The 24,544-nt window shown below is 31.2% G+C and overlaps 1 protein-coding gene across 1 annotated transcript in view; it reads right to left on the reverse strand.

Moving 5' to 3' along the window:
* LOC145286040 (DNA primase small subunit-like) overlaps positions 1-24,544 on the reverse strand; it is an 84,521-nt gene that overhangs the window by 25,378 nt on the left and 34,599 nt on the right. The window contains exons 3-7 of the mRNA XM_080134666.1: positions 21,227-21,333; positions 15,408-15,481; positions 11,749-11,885; positions 9,332-9,390; positions 3,788-3,898 (exon numbers count right to left, since the gene is read on the reverse strand). Coding sequence (XP_079990792.1) covers positions 3,788-3,898; positions 9,332-9,390; positions 11,749-11,885; positions 15,408-15,481; positions 21,227-21,333 — 488 coding nt within the window. The remainder of the gene's footprint in view (positions 1-3,787; positions 3,899-9,331; positions 9,391-11,748; positions 11,886-15,407; positions 15,482-21,226; positions 21,334-24,544) is intronic.

A 24,544-nucleotide genomic window follows, 5' to 3' on the forward strand; every position in this document is an offset into this window, starting at 1 on the left:
CTTTACTGGAGAGTCATTAAGGATCATCTCCCTAACCTAAAGGAGAGGTACCGAACATGGAGGGTAATGGAGGGAGATAGGCAAACTAAAAGAGCTAACAATGGCTAAAAGGCATATGTGGAACGAACCGTTCTATAATCAGCACTGCCATTCACTCAATGAATTTAGGTTGGAGATTCGGTCCTGATCCAGGATCAGGAGGATAAATATGAAAACAGGGAGGATCCTAGAAACACGGGGTAACTGACAAGACCAGGTAACGCTACACAACCATTGATTTCTTTGGAAAATCTACCATGTTGTGGATGGCCCACCAGAGCCAACTCCAGATCTGGATCCACTGCAGAATCATACCCCCGACGAATCAATGGACATCGATCAGGAGGTGGATCCACAACACAGTCGAGATGATGAAATGGGAGCGGATGACATTACAGACATGAGAGAAAGTGAAATCAGATGATATTTGCAAGCAGTCGGCCAACGCCGAGTCGTACAAAACAAATGTTGAGTTGTACAAGACGAATGCTGTCCCTACAAATACGTGGGAAGTCGCATGAATTCTCAGATCAAGGAAATTGACAAGGTTCATACATTCCATGATCACGGGGGAGGGAGCATGTAGAGGTGGTAATTATAACCTTGAACTAGCCAGAGACATGCAGAAGTTATTCCCCCTTAGGGCTATAAAAATACGGGTACGGGCACTGATTGGACATCTGGTGCTAAATGCCCCTCCAACTCTAAATGTGTAAGAATTTGATTGATCGAAACATTAATTCAAGTGAATAGATTTTTAACTTAAGTTTAATTTAATGATATTAGCATTAAGGCATTCTTCATTTCATTCTTTTTATTCTGACACCTCAGTCACTAATTTAGTCCCCAATGGCCATAAATAAATTTGAAGACAAAGAACATAAATACGACCATTTAACTTCCTGTGAAATTTTACTCTAGAAAAATTCTTATTTATGTTGGTGCATGAACGTTTTCAATTGCCAGACAGATTGCCTGGAAACCCAAGACATTGTTATGGTTGATGATGGAGATATAGTAAAAGAATTGTTATAGAAACAAGATATATATTATATATATTATATTATATATATTAAACAAGATATATATTATATATATTATATTATATATATTAAACAAGATATATATTATATTATATATATTAAACAAGATATATATTATATTATATGTATTAAACAAGATATATATTATATTATATGTATTAAACAAGATATATATTATATTATATGTATTAAACAAGATATATATTATATTATATGTATTAAACAAGATATATATTATATTATATATATTAAACAAGATATATATATATATATTATATATATTAAACAAGATATATATATATATTATATATATTAAACAAGATATATATTATATATATTATATTATATATACTAAACAAGATATATATCATATATATTATATTATATATATTAAACAAGATATATATTATATATATTATATTATATATATTATATATATTAAACTATATATTATATATATTAAACAAGATATATATTAAATTAAACAAGATATATATTATACATATTAAACAAGATATATATTATATATATTATATTATATAATATATATTATATATATTAAACAAAATATATATTATATATATTAAACAAGATATATTTCTGAAGAAAAAAAATTTCACTGTCAAAATGAAAATATTTACATTTTAAGATTTGAATTTAAGAATAGCATTCTTTATTTACATGGAAATTTCACAGTGAAATAAAATAGGTTTTCATTTTATCATCTGATTTTCTTTATCATCTAATTTCTATTAAATCCACATTATTGCAGACTCAGCACTTATATAAACGGCTAGAAACTTTATAATTACAAAAAGGGACTCAACTATATAACAGTGAAACATAAATGGGATACTTTAACTTAAACTGTAAAATAGAAACCAAAATCATCAGCTGTTACCATGTACCTGTTTCAGGAGATTTAAAAACAGAACAGCTATTCAATTCATGGTTTCCAGCAGTACTGATCAAAATACCACTTCCCTTCCATATCTAAATGTTTCATATGTTAGTTATTGTTTCACTAAAATATATATAATAAATAAATAAATAATAATAAAACACAGCCTTGTTATATTATAATTGGCAAACCAAATTATATAGGAATAATCTTTATTCCTATATAATTTGGTTTGTATTACAAAAAACTGCTTAAGCATATATATATATATATATATATATATATATATATATATATATATATATATATATGTGCAAATTACTCTTTCTGTATTCATCTCTTCTGCTATAAGCATAATCCCTTTACTGTTTTTACTTCTGTCAGAGAATGCTTTTAAATGTGCATATGCACTGCTGCTGGACACTAAAAGAGACAATTTTTTTTATGTCAATATGATGACAAAATATAGCTAAGTATTAATATATAGATGATAGCAGCTACATTTATTAATATATAAATAAATATTTAACAGCTATCTCTATTCACAATGAAAGATAAAAAGTGCTTTCTACATTAAAAACAAAGAACAACCACATAACCAGGAATTAATAAAACACAAGCATGCAATACATAGGAATTTAATTTTCAAAAGGCTAAAGTATACAAAAAAACTTATTTAAGGAAGATTTCATGATCTGAAATGTTCACCATTTTGCTATCATAATACAAAATGAGTTAACAGCTTATCATGGTGACATATTTAGATAGACAGCCATTTGAAAAAGCATTATAAACAAAAGCTCTATCAAGGCGCATAAATGGTTATCAGTTTTTCTTGAAGTATCATCGATGACAAACTAGCATCATGTTTCAGTGAGGATGGGAGTTGGCTTAAGCATCAGTCCTATGAGCCTTCCTGGTTAGAAAATGAACTTTACTTAATACAGGATGAAAAAATCAAATTGTTACCCTAGTAAAGACGACATGATTTCATTTGTATTTGATAGAAAACCGGTTTTCTTTTTTGTTTCAGACCATCTACTAGTTGACCAGTTGTGTACAAATCCCAAAAGCAATGGGAGCCTTCTATTAATGAGTGAGATTGGAGATGCTCTCTATTCATCCAAGTTATCATTGCCAACACCCTCAAAATGGATTGCCATAAATAACAGAGACATGCCAATATTGATAAAAACAAAGTTTCCGACCACGGTTATGGTCTTTGGTGTAGTTTCAAGTGAGCACCAAATCATGTCACATCACATCTTCGAAGTTGGCTTGAAAGTCAACACCAAAGTGTATATGGTGATTCTCTGGTGCAATTAGATGGCCACTGACAGAACCTGGGTGTGGCAGCAAGACTCGTCGGCGCCAGCCCACAAGTCCAAAGAGACCCAGACTTGGCTTCAGAAGGAGTGCTACGACTATGTACCCTTTTCTCACTGGCCCCCTCCTCCTCTGACCTGAACCCGCTGGACTACTTTGTTTGGTCATACGTCAAGAACCTCACCAACATGACCTTCCATAACACCAAAGCCAGCCTGACTGCTAAATATTCGCCAAGTTCATGTTGACGCTTGTTCCAGACCCATATCAAGGTGCTGATTGAAGCTGAAGGCAGCTACATTGAATAAATCAACTACATAATCAACTTACCTGAATTGAATTTTTCAATAAAAGTTTTAAAATAAAGCTGTAGTGTTGTTTTCTTTAATGTGACAACTTTATCTATTCACTCTGTACAAAAATAATGCGGTTTAATATTTTAAAGTTTAAAATGCTTTTGGAAATTTTAAAAAGGATATTTTTCTCAGGAAGCAAGTTGATGATTTTATCCATATTGCTATCATTTAAAATATCTTGATCTCTTAATGCATATTGGTCAAAATATTCTTTAATAATTTCGATTGCACGTCTGAAAATAGAAATAGATACAGATACAGAAATATTTATTATATTAACATTATCAAAAACACATTTTTTTTTCCTGGAATTATTGTTATATTTATTCATTTGCAATTTTAAGTTTGTATACCATAATTTTTTTATGTTTCTGAATTTTTGAGATGAGGATTGGTTATTTGTATTATTTGGACCGTTTTCATCTTGAATGTGATTTTCACAATATTTCAGTCAATGTAACCTCTGACCTTCTTCAGATATATCTTGTTGAACTCAGGAATGTTCCTGTCGAATGCGAGAATTTGGATGGAAACCTTTATTTACTTCACTTTATTTTCTGCTCTCATTCCATCAATCATAACTAGACAGAGGTCCTAAGAAATTTGCAATTGTATTTTTTGGTCGCCCACACTGAGAATTGAACCTTGAACCTTGAACCTTCAGGAGAATATAAGTTTTACAACTGATTTTTCCAAGTATTCTAACCACTGTACTAGCAGTACGATTTATTTTTTTTTTTGCAGTATGTTTTTTTTTTTTTTTTTTTAAATTAATTTTCAATAAGATTTTTCTATTACATTTAAGCTCTATCAGCTTTTTGGATTTATTGAGCTTTTACATCTGATTTGGATTATTATATAAATATTTCTATAATATTTAGATTCACTGCCAGTTTGCATTTTTTTCTACTTATAAACTGAATATTACCCTTTCTGTTATATATGTGTATTATTTTTTACTTATTACTAATTATTATTACTATATATATATATATATATATATATATATATATATATATATATATATATTCCTGGTAGAAAAATATCCAAAAATTAAGAATAATTAAATTTCAACAAGGGTCGTTGATAGTGCTCAACCAAACAGAGCAAATTATATTGTTTTATTATTCTTTATGTAAATACAGCCATATCTTACTATGATGTGCAGACTGTTTCATAGTGTAGTAAGACCTCTGCCTATAAAATATCTTACTTGTTTACTTGTCTTTTAAGTTGAAAGTTTTTCAATGTTTGAAAAAAATGAGTTGTGATTTTTTGTATAACAAATTTCTAAATCTTATTGTTGTCGGTCCTTTTTTGGTGAGTTTAAATTCCCCAAAGTAAAAATATTTCTGTGGCAAAAAGTTTTGTCATTAGAAACAAGACAAACATTTTTTTTTAATTCCTCACCCAAAAATTAGTAAAGTTGCAAAGTTTTAAGCTTCTACTTCCAACGGTTACATTTTTACAGCAATTTCAGTAACGTATACTTTTGACTCATTTTTTAACCCTTTTTTGCCCTTTTCACCAAATTGTCTGTTCGACTGCTTTTACATGATCCACAATTGAGTGGTTTTATCAATTTATGATTAAAAGAAAAAATTATCTTGATCTCTAATGTGTTATAAATTATATTAAGAAGATTCAATACATTAGCTATTGAAATGAAATTGATATGAACAGTCAAAGTTGCATTTTCGTGTCATATTTGCACTTTTTTCCCGTTGGTAGTGGGATTTTGCCTAGTGTTTAGGTTGGTTTCATCTAATAATTATTGCTTTCATTAGTATTAATTTTCATTTATCACAAGATGACATTACATTTATAAGAATTTTTCACTTGTTAGTAGCTTACAGTTTTAGTTATATACTATGAAATTTTGCTTCTGGACCATGATAGCAAATTTTCAACTTTCCGTCAAACTTTTCACGATCATAACTTGATGGCTAATTGAGCTACCAAAATAAATTTGGTACTTTTGTTTATGGTTTAAAAAAATCTATATGACCACATTAATTTTTTTAGATATAATAAAAATAAAATTTTGGTTTGGGATACCGATATATGTTTATTTAAAATTGTACAGTAGGTCAGAAAAACATTCGTACCGTCGGTTTCAAGCCTAACATAAGGGGGACCAGTTAATGGTAAATAATGTTAGGCTCTTGTCAGCCATGTTGTTTTCTCCTATTCGAAGGGGAGATAGTTTTTTGCTAGTAATACCACTTTGTGTAGAAAGTAATTTTAAGCATTTTCACATTCCGATTTGGCCAAAAGTAATTTTAAGCCTTTGCACATTGATAAAACAAAAATGCATCCTGGCTGACGAGAGCCTAACATTATTTACCATTAATTGGTCCCCCTAATGTTAGGCTTGAAACCGACAGTACCAATGTTTTCCTGACCTTCTGAATAATTTTAAATAAATAAATAAATATTAAGCTCTTATATCGAAAAATGTTATCTTTGTAATCGAGCACTTTGTTGGAATTCTTTCCCATAAAACAGTAAAACAGTTTCCCATAAAACAGTAAACAAATATATATATATATATATATATATATATATATATAAATAATGAACTTTCCCCGTAATACCTGGAGAGATTGAAAATCTTGTATGGCTGACCATATCTGGGGGGAAAAGGGAAGCCATCTACAATTTTATATTATCAATATGTATATATATATATATATATATATATATATATATATATATATATATATATATATATTATTACTATTATTGCTCACATATTACTAATTGTTATTACTAATATAAAATATATCAAATAGTAGATGGCTTCCATTTTCCCTCCAGATATGGTCAGCCATACAAGATTTTTCAATCTCTCCAGGTATTACGGCTTTTCAATTTCTTGTAAACATACTTATAGTGACCGATATGTCTCACCTTTGAATAGTTTTTCACATTTACATGGGATCTCACATGCACAGTTCATAGTTATTAGAGGTTACATCGACCGAAACATTGTGAAAATCATGCTCAAGATGAGAACAGAAGTCTGAAGAATCCAAATAAAACAATTTATTTTTTTTTCAAGAATCGTACAGATTTTATCAACTATGTCATTTCTACCAATTCCTGTAAGACTTGAAATCCAATTTCATTAAAACATTAAAAACTGACATTTTAATTTCCATGAAATTCTTATTATTGGTTGTTACATTTCTTGCTCGATATAAATCAGAAAAATGGGTTTAAAAAACTGCATATGTTTGTGCATTGGAAATGGAGATATCATTTGAGATGATCGTTAACTATTATATATTGCAGGATATCCTCTTTTCCTGCTTGGATCTATCCATGAAAATGTGTAAATATCTTGGGCATTTATTTTGATTAACTTTCTCTAATTCATCATAGAAAATTAGAGAATGCATTTTTGTTTTATTAATGTGCAAAGGCTTAAAATTACTTTTGGCCAAATCGGAATGTGAAAATGCTTAAAATTACTTTTTGTACAAAGTGGTATTATTAGCAAAAACTATCTCCCCTCTGAACAGCAATTAATCAAACTAGCGTTTTTTTACAAAAAAATTTTTTTTTTTTCCACATTTTGTTAATTTGAATTGTATACACTTTTATAACTTTTAAATCACAGATTTTATTTTAAAAATATTTTCAGTATTAAAAAAGTTTAATTAAAAATGTGCATATAGTTAGAAAAATTTATAAATATTATTTCATCTGTTTATATATTTTGTTTACAGAAAAGTTTGTATATTTTTTATTCTTTATTATAACTTTATTATGTTTCATAAAATTTAAATGAATAGTTTTAATTAAAAAAAAAAAAAAGATGCACACTACATTAAAAAACAATATTGTGCCTTTCTTCACCTTTGTTGAGAGACAATCTCTTCATGGAAAATATATTTTTCAAACTGTCATCCAGACTGAGGCACCTTTCATCCCAATCCAGGGTGCACCTTTTGAGGAGCTATATTCTCCCTACATTAAAAACCGATCCTATGTCTAATTTGTTCTCATGGGAGAATTTGTTACAATCAATGTTTTCATTAGAATTGTCTGTTTTAGAGTTTTGATTCACAAATATTTCCTTTAAATCTGTCTTGCATCACATTTAGTTTCACTTTTGATCTTTTCCGACTAGTTGGTCATGTTTACCTGGAGATTTTTTCCTTGGATCTTGGAGTTGAGTTAATACTATTTTCAATGTGGGTTCAATAAAGTCTGTGATTGTTTTTTATTATTTTATTATTCAATTGTTTTTGTTTGTGGTGTATTTTGGGTGAAGAGGATTAGTCGAATATTAACATTTATGCTCCTTTTTCTAAGTTCCATTTTTGATTTCAGTATTTTCATTCAGTTTTCATTTAGTTTTTACAAGGTATTGGCCAGTTCCCTATCATCATTATAGCAATTTTTGAGCAAGAGTTTTGTTCTTTATTTCCATTTTTCATGAATTTCAACACATTCAGGAATTTTTGTTTTATATTCTTTTGGCAAATAGTTATGGTCTTTCCGCACATTCTAAATTCTTCCATTACACTTATTCTCAAGATGGCTATATTTATGGCATTTGTAGCAGCAAAGAAGATTAGTTTAATTTTTAATTTGGATGATTTTTTTTCTTTTCTACTTCTATTAGGTTTCATGAGTATGTTTTTTTTTTCAAATTGAGAGAAATTACTTTTTTAATTAAAAACAAAAGATAAATTTTTATATGAAAAGTCCTATTGAGTTTTTGAAATCTTGGAAATTTAACAATATTCTGTTTTTATTAATTTTCCAAAATTTTCTCACTAATTGTTTTGTGATTTTATTTAGAACTATACTAAATGTTTTTTTTTCACCATAAAGTCCACTTTAACTAAAATAAATAGTAGGATAAAAATAAGAGCCAATAAAGAGAGGATGTACCAACCTGCAAGGTCAATAGCTATGTAGAGCATAAAATAACAGCACGATAGACTGTTTTATAACAAACAACCAAAATACAGAGTGGTGTGTATACACAAAGACTATTTTTGTCTAGATATGTTGAAATAAATAAATAAATGAGTCCTTGTCCAGAATTCTTCCTATATTACAAAACAAAAATAAAGAAAAATCTGTATCATGTACCTACCCATGAGGAAATGAAAATATCATATTCTAAAAATCATATAAATTGATCAAGTAGTTTTATTCTTATAAAGAAAATCATTTTTAAGTGATTAATGGAAATTCATAGGCATTACAACATAAATCTCACAAATTTGAATTGTTGAGTTATCTCTTTTTGTTCTTTTTATTTTCTTTAGATTGCTTTCAAACTGACAGACATGTCAGCCATGCTTTGTTTATTCATAAATTTGATTTATTTAAAAATAAAACTACTTGATCAATTTACCTGATTCTCAGAATATGATATTTTCGTTTCATCAAAGTTACATACATAATACAGATTTTTCTTTATTTTTGTTTTTTAATGCAGAGAAAATTCTGGACAAGAACCAATAAATAGTGTCATTATAAAAATACTGATTAGTTAAAATTTATTTTACTAATTCTTTAAATAATAAAAAAAAATATAATTTTCTACATTTTATTAGTAAAAAAACAAAACAAAAAATACAAAAACTAATGTAAAAATAAAATCATAAAAAACAAACTAGGAAAATAAATCGAATACTAACTCAATTGAAGGGTGTACAATATCTCCTAAGATCACTTTCTTAATTTGGTTTTCTCCACCCTGATAAAAATAAAAAATAATGAAAAAGTTAATAGGCAAATAATAATATAAGAGTCAATTCAAAAGAAATCTAATTCATAAATAAGTAAAAAGAATAAAATATTTTATTAGTCATACATTTTGAATGTTGCTTGGATCTCTGATAAATATTTTGCAATTCACACATGTCCGACTTATGTTTAGGTTTATGTATTATTCCTTAATTGGAATTCATTTTTTAGATGAGCATTATATATACTAATTTATTTTTATTTTGGACTATTATTCTCATCTTTATTAGTTGTTGTTTTCATCTTTATTGGTTGTTTTTTTTTTTTTTCACAACGTTTCGGCCAACTATTCCTCTGGCTTTCGTCAGGTGGTAACCACGACCGATAGGAACTCTGAATCTCCTAACTGCATTCTCAGCAATCACTGCCATCCGTAGTTGTTGTTGTCTCACCACGGTTTTGGCCAAGTAAACCTCTGGCCGGCTTTGGGTAGGATTGAAACCGCTATTTTCAGACAATGTCCATCTGGAACTGTAGAGATTCAACGTCTCTATCAACTGCGCCATGGGCCCCGAAGAAAAAAAAAACAATAAAAACAACAACTAATAAAGATGAGAATAATAGTCCAAAATAAAAATAAATTAATTATGTTTAGGTTGTTAGATTTTATGTCAGAATTATTAACTAGACACAAAATTTAATTTATTCATTCAAATCTATGTACAAGAGATTTTAGAGTTAAGACAGACATGTCCTTAACAATACATAACCTGGTTTGTGTAACAAGTTGGAACATAGCTACATAAGCATTTCACGGGGTCTAATTTAAATTCTACTCTTCTTTCCTTACAAGTCGTAGTACCTTAAGAAAAGTCACCTTTATACTTGGGAGGCATGATTAAGAGCAAAACGCTAAGCAACAGAAACAAGACAATGCCGAAGGACCCAAATGATATACAAGCAGAAAGTAAGCAACTCAACACTTAGCGATGACATTCTTCTGTTGCACTCAAAAATATAGTTCATATAGAAAGTATGTATTCACAAAACAAATGTTGAAAAAAATATTTAATCATTTTTGTGTGGGGGGTGGGGGTGGTAGATTTTGTTGTAACCATAAAACATAGTAGATCAGCATGATCATACAACAATCACATTGATATAAAAATATACTCATGGCAACTGAACTATGCAGAAACGTTTTGTGTTTCATTTCATCAATTGCAAAATTAAAAATTCTACTGCCGCTTTTATATTTTTCTATATACAACTATTGCTGCTTATATTAATTAGTTGCTATTGTTTATTTAAAATGTTCACATCTTTCACCTGCTCCAGCTGGTTATTCTAGTTTAACTTCAAACTATTTTTTTTTTGCTTATATAAACCACTTCACTCCTGAAAGTTTACTAAATAAAGTTCACTCCCCACCCCTTAACGATAACTTTTAATTTCAAATTAGGTTAGTCAACCGGTTGACATCAGTTGTGGTTGGAATTTAGATTTAATATAATATTTATAATGGTGTTTTTTTATCCTATTATATATGTTATTGTTGTTTGGTGTGTAGTTAAATTCCAACCAAGATGAACTTGCAATCCAATGTCAATTGATAGTGTGTATATATATATATATATATATATATATATATATATATATATATATATATATATATATATATATATATATATAAGATTGTTGAATTTTATTTATTTTTTCATTAGCGATTACGTACTAATTTCTTTCTTTTTCGCTCCCTGTTTACATTTTTTCCGCCCACATATTACTTTTTTTATTTAAATATTATTTATTAATAATTACTACGTGCATAAAAGTAAGTCATCTATATACATGCAGGTTTCAGAGTTTATTCCTCATCATTATTAATAAATGTGTATATATATGTTTGGTGGTTAAATTTTAAATTCTGAAAAAATAACATATAGTCACATATATTCGAATCAAGAATTTATTGTTTGACAAAAGGAATATATAGAAGGGGTTATGTTAATTTCCTTAATCCATGGATCTTCAATAATGGATCATATCATCAGAGGAAATGAAATGTGATTAGCAAAATATATATATAAAATAAAAATTACAATTAAATTTACCAAAATGATCCAAGATGGTAAAACTGAAGTATATTATAAATATTAAAGAATTAATATTTATAAAGTAATCTCAACCAGATGTAAAAGCTCGATAAAACTATTTGCTCTTATATATATATATATATATATATATATATATATATATATATATATATATATATTCAACAAAAGGCAAAACTAACCAATCTTTTAAAATGCATATTTGAATGAAAATACCAGAAATTAATTGTAAAATGAAAAGATGCTGAACAAACCTTAACAATGCTTAAGTATTCAGCAATAGCAGATCTTCCTGTGGCAGTGAGTTTGCGAGCCAGATCATCACAGACCCAACAATGAACACCTCTTCTTCCTGAATATACCCACAACAGATGTTCAAATCCAAAATCATCTAAATGAAGGAAAAAAAGACAAAGATCATTTTTTGGGTGTACGCATGTGATGACAGAGCACAACTTTGAAAACATTTCATCACAGTAAATAGTTGAACCAATGCTAATCATGATTCTTCATTATACTGATTATCAGACACATTTGCATCTCATTTATAAAACACTCCTAACTTGCATCTCATTTATAAAACACTCCTACCTAACTTGCATCTCATTTATAAAACACTACTACCTAACTTCCTTGATTCTTATGCTGCCTACAGATCAGTAATGAATATATCTATGTAGAACCATGTGAATATATATGCATATGTGAATATATATATGCATATATATATGTAGAACCATGCTGGTCCCCTCAATGCGATGCTCACAGCCAACCCCAACATTTGTGCCGTGATTTTCTTCTCCATCTTCTGTTCTGACCATTACTGATTTACAAATCACTTACAAAAACACAAAATTGTATATAAATCAGTTGAGCTCTGGATAGCGCCACAAAAAAAGGACACCCGACATCTTAGTTTAGTTCTAGTATATCAGCTAAAACTCAATTGAAATAATTTGTCTGTCAAGACCAGCATTCTTGTTTGGGTGATCAAGCTTTCTCATCATTTTTGAAATCTTTGATAAGCTCTGCCTACCTCCTCATGTCTACCTCGATTTCCAAAAGCTGCTAAACTGTATAAACTCTTAAACAACTGTTAAATATATCAACTCATGACTGGAAATCCTACATCCTGTCTTTTGTCACCAATCAATAGAAACTGACCACGATGATACTCACCTTCTCAGTCAATTTCAGCTGACTCATCTTACTTCCGATTTAATAGATACAAAGGTATACCTTGGTAAATCATTTCCTCACATTGTAGTCTTGGCTGGGAGGGGTGAATTGATAGTATATCTCTCTCTCTCTCTCTCTCTCTCTCTCTCTCTCTCTCTCTCTCACACACACACACACACACACACACACACACACACACACACACACACACACACACACACACACACAATAGTAATAGGAGAAATAACTAATGTGTTCAATTACATGTGCAAGAACATGTATTATTTTATTTAAATTAGCATCATACATTCCTTTGATACCTTTAGTTTCATGAAAACTCATCCTGCAGAGCTAAAGATAACAAATGTAACAGGACCAACTGAAGAATGAGTTACATTTGGTATTTTTAATCCAAAGGGTTGAGTTTCCTGTGTTTCTGTGAAACCAATGATATAGATCAAATTAATATATAGTCATTTAAAAAAAAAATAAATAAATAAAAAATTTGTAATGAGATGTGAAATCAGACAAAATCAAAATGGTTTTGCAAAAATTAAACAATGCCTGTGCAAATCTTAATGGTTCGGAGGATTCTGGAAGGAGTATGTGGAAGAAATTTGAAAGCAGTTTTAATATTGGTGGATTTCTCTAAGGCTTTTGACTCGATGTAGAGAATTTGGCATGACCATTAGCCTAAAAAAATAAACATGCTCATCCAATATGTAAGCAGTACACCAAGCATCATCACTGGTAACTACACCCTCGTAGTTATCTAGTACTCAACATACTTTAACTGCACCATCTCCAGCAATCTCATTCTGGATACTGATCTATACAAACATATTGGCAAGGTGGCAACATCCATGGGTTGCTTGGTAAACAGAGTCTGGAACAAGATGCTTACCATTAATAATAATAATTGATAATCGACTCTATACTTTCGCCCAGAGAACAGACTCAAAACTCTCCACCTGTGCAACCTTAAGAGAATCCTAGGAATCAGCTGGCATGACCACATCTCAAACAAAAGCATCCCTGATTAAGTGTACATCCGAAGCATGTTTGCTCAGCATACCCAACGGCACCTTTGGTGGCTTGACCATGCCAGATAAATGGACAATGGGAGGATCCCAAAGATATTGTTTATGATGAGCTTGCAACTGGTTTCAGTTCAACAGGAAGTCCTGACACAAGTATATCTGCAAGTGAGACATGAGGGCAGGTGGCATCGACTCAGCAGGCTGAGAGTCTGCAGCTTAAGACTACGGCTGCTGGAAAAGTGCTATGGAGACAAGCTCCAAGAATAGATAGAGCATAGATAGCAAAGGGTTGCAACAGAACGAATACCATCTGTGGCATCTGTAACAGAATGGTAGCATTCAGCCCACCTCTCCACCTGCAATCTAAAATAATGTCACCAGGTACGATCTTGTTTACATTTGGTGTGAAAACCTTTTTCAAGCCATTTGCCACACCATGAATGTATCTGTAGTCAGCAGAAAGCTGGAAACTCACAGGCATTTTGCTAATAGTCATTTGCAATTATTGAGTAGTCTATTGAGCACTGTTCTAGGTCTTCATGAGTGTAGCGACCATCTTCTCAGACAGCTTCCTCTTGTAGTTGACAAGGACTTTTCTTTTGGCTTACATTGCTGGCTCTAATTTAGATATGGTAGCTTCAAACCAGTCTCCTCTGCCAAAGGTGTTCACTGTGGATTTGTAGATGGCATCACAGATGTAAATCCAGCTCTCTTCAGCATTGCCAGAAGGAAAGTCTTTGAGAGTGTTCTTGATTGTGTTGGTGAAACACTCACACAACTTTGGTATTACCATCCTGCATGTATTAATGCGAGGGGAGGGTCTTTTTGTTTTGATCAATGTATTCACTTTTACTCGAAATGGATTTTATTGCAAGCCATGGAGTGATTAAGTTACAGTCAACACTGTGATAACTATGCATAGTGAAAAAAGCAGTTCAGTGTGAGTCTGTGTAATGATGAGGTCCAGCTGATGCCAGTGATGAGCTCAGAACTGCTTTTGGAATCCTTGACCTGTTGTAGATCATCAGAGAGGTCAAGGCACATTGTCCTGACATTATAGTTGTCTACTTGCATAATTTGTTGCTCTTTTCCCCTGGATGCTAAGCACCCATTGAAGCAGACTAACTGTGGCAGGTTAGCACCTTTCTGGCTGGAGGCTGTTCAGTTTGAGGCAGGCAGTAGCTGATCAGTCAAACTGCTATATCCCCCCTCCCACAAGCCTGAGTAATCTGTATGGAGATCCTGAACAGCCCAGACATCAAGATTCCTCTCTGTCTTACTGATGTGGTCTAAAAGAAAATTGAGCAATATATTTGGCACCAGGTTGGTTGCAGGAAAGAAATAATTGTGATATCAACTGTCTTAGTTTCTGAGTTAGCTTTCATAGCTCCCTTTCCCAGGAATACCCATAAGGCAATGGAACCATAATCCAATAGTTGTCTTATGTTGTCATTGAAGTTCTGGAAAGGCACTACATCTACCCAGAGTTTCCAATATGCCCTTTGGCTACATTAGAGCAATAAAAGTCAACAAGTAAAAGTACAGTAACTCTTTGGAGAGCAAAACAGATTAGATTGACACATTGGACAAGACTATGAACATCATGTCTGTCACCATATCTAGTTTTGACAAACTATAAAATTAACAGATTTATATAAACAAGTGTATCAACCCCAAAACAATAAATCACTTACCTCGCAAAGATTTATCAAGAATTTTTATGGCTATTACCATTAGAGTCCAACACTTTTTACAAATATCAGCACCGCTGAAAACAAAAACAATTAGAAGCTTAATGGATGAAAAGTTTACAAAAATATTTTTAAAAAGAAATGACCAATGTTAAGAACAAGTTTAGTTTTGCATATGATAAGAGAATAAATTAAAGTGCCATCATCCAAGAAAACAGTTAAATGGAATTTGTTATGATGGTAGACCGTGGATTCATGACATTTTTTTTTTTTTTAAATTAGCTTTCGACCTAATAAATCTTCCATTAATAATACGATAAGGTTGACAAGAAAGTTCTTGTCAAATTAATTTTGATTTCAAATGATGTATTTTCAAATAGGTTTTCTTTATAATACCTTTATTTTATATATGGTTTTAAAGAATTTTTCCGTTCTATCTAATCGTTTAAATTGCAATCATTTAAAAAAAATTATGTCTTCTTAAAAAAAATCAAATTCACACCATTTTCGTATTTCAATTCAAGCTAGGCAGAAAAACTGCTGAAACAGCTCATGATATCAACGAAGCATTTGGCCAAGGAACCACTACAGAACGCACAGCACAACAGTGGTTGAAGAAATTTCATGGCAGTGACAAGAGTCTTGAAGATGATGAGCGTAGTGATCGACCATCAGATGTTGACAAAAATCAAGGGCCTTAGTCAAAGTCAATCAACGCACAACTGTTTGAGAACTTACTTTTGAATTAGACGTAACGTATACAACGATTTCCAACCACATGAGAGAGATTGGAAAGACAAAAAAACTTGATAAATGGGTGCCTCACAAATTGAACGACAACCAAAAGAGACACAGTTATGAAGTGTTATCTTCCCTTCTTTTATGCAACAAAAAGGCTCCATTTCTTGACGGGTTTGGGACTTGCAATGAAAAGTAGGTTTAGAACTCGATAAAAAAAAAAAAAAAAAAGATTTTCAAAAGTAATTATTTTAAAAAGAGAAAACATTAAAAATTATTGCTATGAAGAAAAAAACTTCACAACGGAGTAAACTTTCAAACAGAAAATAATTCAACAAAAAAATCTATCAGAAATGTTTGACACATGAAAAGGTTCATGATGCGAAAAATCAAAACAAGCTGTAAAGAACATGGGGTGGTGCATGGGGTGGGTGAACAAATAATCAAAACTAGCCAGATGGAGGATATTCGCACAAATAAAAACATAAAAAAAAGATAGAGAGGTGGGTAATTATCCTTCCTCGTTAACCATTAGGCCAAAGAGGATAGTGAATTCAATGAGTTGGTAATTAAGTTAAGAATCATGGCAGTTGCCATGCATGCGCAGAAATGAACATTGTTTTTAAACCTGCCAGGTAAGCTTCCTGCTTTTTGCCGTTTGTGTTTGAATAGTTTCGCTTTATTATACGAAGAAGACAAACAAACACTGAAGACGACAGCATGGTGGGAACTGTTTTAACTTGATCAAAAAAAAGAAACGGTGTCCGTTTGCGAATCTCAGATATTATGATCTCGGAAATATAGGAAAACTTCTTGCGGAATTTAACCGACAATGGAACTCCAATCTGAAAAGCTTTTTGCAGACATATATGCCTTTTATATATATATATATATATATACTAGTGGGGGGTACCCGGCGTGGCCCAGGTGTTTGTAGGTGTGTGTGTTGAGGGGGTGATCAAAACAACCCGGTTTTAAAAAAAAAAACGTTGGCCGGGTGTTTGGAGGTGTAAAAGAAAAAAAAAGTTTTAGTAGGAAAGTAGGCTTGAACCCCGAACCTTTGACGTGGAGGTGGAAACGAAATGGAAAAAAACCCTGGGACCTAGCCATCTTGCCCACGAGAGAAGAGGAATGAAAAACCTCTTAATTAACGTTTATAAAATGAAATTAACAGGTGCGAGAACCTTAAGTCGCGTGATGTTTGACCTTGAAGCATGACATGGCTGCAAGCCAGTTTTCGCTTGTTTTATATTGAAAAGCGAAAGATACACGAGATGCTCTAAAAATCTGGAAAAAAAAAAAGCACGTGAAAGTCGGGCAAATTAAAGAGACAGGCGACCCCCGTTCGTAACTCATAGATACCCGATATAAAAAGTTTTAAGAAGGAATGAGCCGACCGAAATGTCCAGCAAAAAAAGCCTTTTACAGACATACACAAAAAGCGAACACACATACATACATACATACATTTTTGCTTTTATATATATAGATAACAAAAATCAATTGTCAACTGTGAGCGTTTTTGCACGAGTTAAATAATTAAAATTAATATCGATTGCACAATGTGAGAAGACCATTTCACTGTCAAAGTGTTATTCTTTGCCAACTAATAATATTAATCCTTATCCTTGAGTTGATTCTGGGCCTTAATAAGCAGTAACTAATTAATAAATGAATCAAAAAAATAGAGGGAACTAAAATAAAAAAATAGAGGGGGGAGCTAAAAATAGAGAGAAAGGAAGAACTACTGTATATAATTTCAATTATATTAGTTCAACTTGAATTGATTAAAAGTAGTTTCTATTTGTTGCTTAGATTAAATAGAAAGAGTTTACAAATTCATACAAATTACAAATTCATGTCTTATTCCTTAATATTTCAGGTTAAATACAATTAAAACCCAACCTAAAGTTGTGTCTAAAAATAAAAAATAGTACTTAATTCATAACAAACGCATCTTTTACACTTTATTAGTAATCTATATATACTAAGTCTGTGGATGCAATTGAAAACAAAGCTCTATATTAAGATCAAACAAATGTTCTAACATAAAATGTTACTAGGAATTCAATGATGCTATTCAGTTTGTATAAGGAGTTTTTAATATTGTGTGATCTTTGCAGTGGATATCGATAAACAACAAAGATGTCTTACTTCAGTATACTCATTACCTGATATTTTCATTTTTGCTTGCACATTTTATTTTAAGCTTATACAGAAAAAAAAATTAGTTGTAAGTTGTAGTTCTTTAAATTACTTATTTAAAAATATGAGTTACTTCCCTTAATGATTTTGATTTTTTTTAAAACATAATTGGAAAATGTTTCCAGATTACCAGTTGTGTGGTGCAAAACTACTTACTTTTTTAAAATTGTAGCAAAGTATGCTATTCTGCTAATAACAGCATGCTACAACAATAATATATGAAAATTTGTTAGTCAGAATCAAAATCTTGGTCTTTTAAAAACCTCACAAAATGATGTATGTTAGATAACTAAACCCTGTAACAAGATTAAAATTTTTATTTTAACGGATTCAAAATAAGCATTACACAATAATTACAAACAGCGTAATAATTTATGGACACATTTTAGAAATACCACAAGCAAAAATATAGGTCAGAAAGTGACAATTCAAATTTATGACTCTTAATAACCAGTTATTTATGGCAATTTTCTGGTGGAAAACACTGACAGAAAATTAACACCTTTTACTGATTTTATGTATTCAACAGCAATTTTTTGGGGCCAAGAAATTTCTTCATCAGTTGTGTTCATTAACTAATCATTAGCCAATGAGATCACTGTGTTTATTAGAAATATTAGGTGCATTATATAAGCTTTTAAACCTTTTTGTATGGGCACTTTTATGGATATGAAACTCTAGTCCCTTTCAAAGTAATCTCCTCTGGCTGCAATGCACTTGTTGTACCGTTCCAACAACTTCTGGAAATCCTCTTGTGTGAGCGTGTCAAAACCCTTGTCACAGCCTCTTTCATCTTTTCAAGTGTCTCATAACGACGGCCTCTAAGGTTTTCCTTGAACTTAGGGAATAACCAAAAGTCACAGGGAGCAAGATCTTGACTATAGGGAAGATGAGGAACTGTCTTGATACCCATCTTGATCATATAGTTTGTGACAAGGATGGAGTTGTGCATTGGTGCATTATCCTGGTGGAAATGCCAATTACAACTTGAAGAGAGCTGACTTCTTCCAACAGAATTTCTTTCTGTACTCCCTTAAAACCTCAACATAGTATTTCTTGTTGACTGTCTGTCCAGTGGGAACCCAGTGCATGTAGATCATGCCTGTATTGTCAAAAAAAGGGCTCATCATAAGTTTCTGGGTGAATACCTGAAATTATTAAAAATGGGTCAATCATCTCATAAGATGTATAGCAATAACATACTGAATTTTCAACAGTCTATGATAATTATAAATACCTGCACAAAAAAAGTCTGAAAACTCATTTAAGGCACCTCATAATTTTTTAAAATAATATCCAACACCCAATTTACTGCATAAATAATAAACATTTCTTTTCCTAAATCATTTCAAGATGATTTCTTTATTCATTATTTTCGACTGTATTTCTGCTTATGAATTAAATTTATACACTCTCAGCTAGGGAGACTATTTAATGATAACTTTAATTTCATTTGGACTTTGGCAGGAGACGTTTTTCTGTTTATTTTATAGCAAACATAAACCAGCTGACTTTAATACAAAAGGAAATAATTTACTATTAATTTAAAAATTAATTCAAGACTAATAATTTTTTTTTTTACACAGTTCAGTATAACGGTTTCCTTTTTCATTTTTAACTAGAAAACACATGGTGATTAACTAATTTAGATTCATTTTTAACTGGAAAACACATGGTGATTAACTAATTTAGATAAAAACAAATTAAACATAATTACTGTATATTCTTTCCCATTCTGTAAACTAGACAACTCTAGTATACCCTTGAATTGACAGCAAAAACTAAAGCAGACAACTGAATTAGGTCACAATTTATTTGTTCAGGCAAATCTAATAGTTTCTCTTTTTTGAGATTCATTTTTAAATAAAAACAAACGACGAAATTTAAGTCAGGTTAGCATCTCTATCTCTACTATTATATGAAAAGAACTGTGTGTTTTATGGACTAAAAACCGGCTGGGCCGAATTTTATGAAATTTCACATGAACATACTTAATGTGCCTGGCAGTGTTCTTAGATAGATTTTGTATTGGAATGTCTTCTATAAGTATCGGTAATCAAAATAATATGATGAAAGAAGACTGTAGCTTGCAATCATTAATTCTTTAAGCTGGCAAAGAATTAAGTCTTACCTTCATTTGAGTTAAAGTAGAAAATAGAATGTTGAATAAAGGCTTTTGTCTTGTTTTTTTATAAAATATAAAATGTAATCATTTAAAAATCTATGCTATTTCTTGCTAAACTGGCCAGAAGCTGTAGCAGCCGCTTGTGTGTGTAGCAATATCAGCTTTCAAATTGCAAAGAAGAATTCACCACAAGAAGAAAATAAAGATAGATGAAAACTGCCTGCCAAAGCTGTCTTCTCTCGCACACACTGTGATTTTAACGTTTGGGTGGAAAGTATCAGTGATAATAGATTGTCTTTCACTAACCTTTTTGAACTTTTCACTCACAGTTGTTTGAAGAGTCAAGAAACAACATGCCTTATTACCCAGTGATGATTTCAGGAGACAAAAAAATATTTTGATTATGCCTTAAAAGTCATATCTCAGATTCAAGGTTCACAGGGTCAGTTACAGAGGAAGACAAAGAAAAACATGGAAGAAAGTGATAAGGATGGATTTTAGAACAGAAAATATGCCAGTTTTTAAATCAATTTCTAAAATATGTTCAACACATACTAGCATGTAAAATGTTAAATTGATGATAAAGCTTGTATCTAAATTTGTTTCTTGAGAAATGAGAAAAGCAAAGTAGAAGGGCATAACATAGATTCAACACAAAGTTTGGCAACAAAACAGAGTGTAAAAATGAAAACAAAATCTTTTCATGGTATGGAATGTACAAAGTCATTTTAAAAGAGTTGAAAAAGACACGTACGAACAGCAACTTCGGACATCATCAAAGTCTGTCATGTCAATATCAAAAACAAGCTCCTTTTCTTGTGGAATAAAACTGCTAGCTTTCACAGTCTTATGGTCTTTAGGCTAAAAATGAAATTATGAATAATAGAATTGGACAATTTAATATACCCCCCCCCCCCAAAAAAAAAAATTCAGATTAAAAAATAAAAAAAAGTAAAATAAAGAGGGGCAAGAAGACAAACATGAATTGAAAGGAAGAGGAGAGTGCAGAGACAAAGGGGCGGGAAGAGGAGAGTGCAGAGACAAAGGGGCGGAAGGAGGAGAGAAGTGGAAGGAAGAGAGGGAGATGACCTGACCCGAGGGAAAAGGGAGGGAGATGGACCGACCTGAGGGAAATGGGGGGGAGATGGACCGATTCGAGGGAAAAGGGAGATAGATAGATAGAGGGTGAGGGAGATAGATAGATAGAGGGTGAGGGAGATAGATAGATAGATAGAGGGTGAGGGAGATAGATAGATAGATAGAGGGTGAGGGAGATAGATAGATAGAGGGTGAGGGAGATAGATAGATAGAGGGTGAGGGAGATAGATAGATAGAGGGTGAGGGAGATAGATAGATAGAGGGTGAGGGAGATAGATAGATAGAGGGTGAGGGAGATAGATAGATAGAGGGTGAGGGAGATAGATAGATAGAGGGTGAGGGAGATAGATAGATAGAGGGTGAGGGAGATAGATAGATAGAGGGTGAGGGAGATAGATAGATAGAGGGTGAGGGAGATAGATAGATAGAGGGTGAGGGAGATAGATAGATAGAGGGTGAGGGAGATAGATAGATAGAGGGTGAGGGAGATAGATAGATAGAGGGTGAGGGAGATAGATAGATAGAGGGTGAGGGAGATAGATTAGCATTACAAGCGTATTTTTGTGGACATCGGCAATATTACATACCTAATGTGCTTCAACAAGTCATATCTTTTTTATTTGTTGGTAATTTTTTAAAAGAATTACATTGATGGAAAGAGAATAAAATAAGCATTACAATGATGTTGATTTATTTTTCTTTTATGCGTTCAATGTTTTTATGCTCCAAGTTAAAAAAAAAAAAAAAAAAAAAAACGGTAAAAAATGACAACAACAAAAAAGGAAACACTTTTTCAATGTTTTCATTTTATACGTTACGTTTGGAGACATATGCGCGGGGTTAAATTTGATTGGATATGGCTGAAATTTTACAGGCTATACAGACAAAGAAGTCCATCTCTACTGGTGTTTTGATTTTGATGTTTACGACCGCAGGAAACAAAGTTACGACTGAGCAAATTGACAAAGAATATTTTGAAATTGATTTAAGATAAATCGGTATCTATCATCCATTTACATATAGATAATAGTTTCAGAATTATTTTCATGTATAATATGTAAATATTTGATAATTATTAATTGCGCAGAATTTTCTTTAAAATGTTATCTTTTATAGAAATCAAATCCGCTTAAAGAAAAATGGTCGCTAAGCGCGTCATGCGCTGAGCTTATTAAAGTATCCTCTTAAAAACAGAAAACTGTCTTACTAGACTAGTAATTTTTTATTCCGAGTTTGTCAATTTAAAAAAATTATTTTCAAGTTTTTCAAATTTGATTTCCAAACAATACTATTTTGTTGTTTTTTAACACTTTACACACATGTACTAAAAGTGTTAAAAAACAATAAAATGTACTAAGTACATGCGTTTAACTTATTATTTGTACTTAAGGATGAATTGTGTTTTTAGTGGTAAAAAAAACCTAACAAAAAACAAATATATAACAAATCAAAGGTACTTGTGCATTTATGCTACCATGCTGAAATAATAACGTTATTATTTAGAAGCCCATTCTTAACATGGGGAAGGAAGGGTGTTTTTTGTTAACTATTCTGTACTTTCACCAAACAATTAAATAAAACAAATATCATGAAACTTGAATTTATTTTTAACTCATTGTCAAGACCATTTTTTTCGAATTTGTAAAACAAACCCATTTTTTTTTTAATCCTCAATTAAAAATCTAAATCTAAATAATAATAATACAAATAATTAAGTGGTTCCATAAAGAATTTCATTGTGATGCATTTTGTAAATTTTGACATTGTTTCCACCTTCAAGGTTTTTTTTTAAAATGACTACCTTTCAAGGTTTTCGGGTATGCTGAAAACGAAGATCGCATTTAAATTTTCTGCAGATAAGTAGCTTTCCAGATATTAAGCAATGTCATTTCTTATGTTATTGCTGGTGGCCATCTTGGTATGCGCATTTGTGCATAGTTTCTCGGAGTTGCGCTTGTGCATACCAAGATGGCCACCAGCAATAACATAAGAAATGACATTGCTTAATATCCGGAAAACTACTTATTTGCAGAAAATTTAAATGTGATATTCGTTTTCAGCATACCCTAAAACCTATAGAAGTAATCATTTTAAATGCTAAGGTGGAAACAAGCTAAAAAATATTACCGTTTTATTTCTTTGTTTACATAATTGAATTTTCAGTAAAACAACAGAATAGAAATGACAAAAATTACTATCAACTGGTGAATATATAGTTGTTGCTTATTAGGATTCCTGGTATCCTGGTACTGTGAAAGTTACATCGAGGATTCATGTAGAGTACGATTTATGGTTGCATCTCAGAAAATAGATAGAGAGGATTTACAAAATTGAAAATTGGACTGGTTCCAAAATGCATAAGTTCTGGTCGACTATGGGAATTTCCATCTTTTACAGAAATCCAAAATCTATATGAAAAATTTTCTTTGATTTATTTCTGAGATTAATTCACATCTACTAAATTTTTTTTTCTTTGAGGGGAGTAGTAAATACTGGCCATGAATGCTCTTTAGGCATTCAATCGCTACACCCAAGATTAAGCTCTCCTTTGGTGAGGAGGCAGGAAAATGCCTATTCTCAATAAAGCTATATTTAAATACGACTATAATACTTAGTTTTGTTCATGAATAGACACCCACTGTATGATACCATGCACCAATTTAAAAACATTGACATTTGTACATTTTAATTTATAATTCATGGCTTATGGTAAAGAGATACATCAGATTTGACTGCATAATCAGAAAGAGCACACAATTTTACATTAAATAAACTGCCAGCTTGAAAAATAAATAAATGGTGACAAAATTACCGAATTTCTTGAAATGTTGAGATCCGTAATTTAGTCCACATTTTTCTAAAGAAAAATGTCCACGGAAAAGCCTAAATTTTGGCACTTAAAAATCTCATAACGTGTGAACTACTGATGGTATTTGCTTAATTCAAACGGGTTTAAACATCTTTTACATAGCTC

This window comes from Euprymna scolopes, chromosome 10 (genome assembly GCF_053919585.1).
Source record: "Euprymna scolopes isolate OS-2025 chromosome 10, ASM5391958v1, whole genome shotgun sequence".
Taxonomy (NCBI): Eukaryota; Metazoa; Mollusca; class Cephalopoda; order Sepiida; family Sepiolidae; genus Euprymna; species Euprymna scolopes.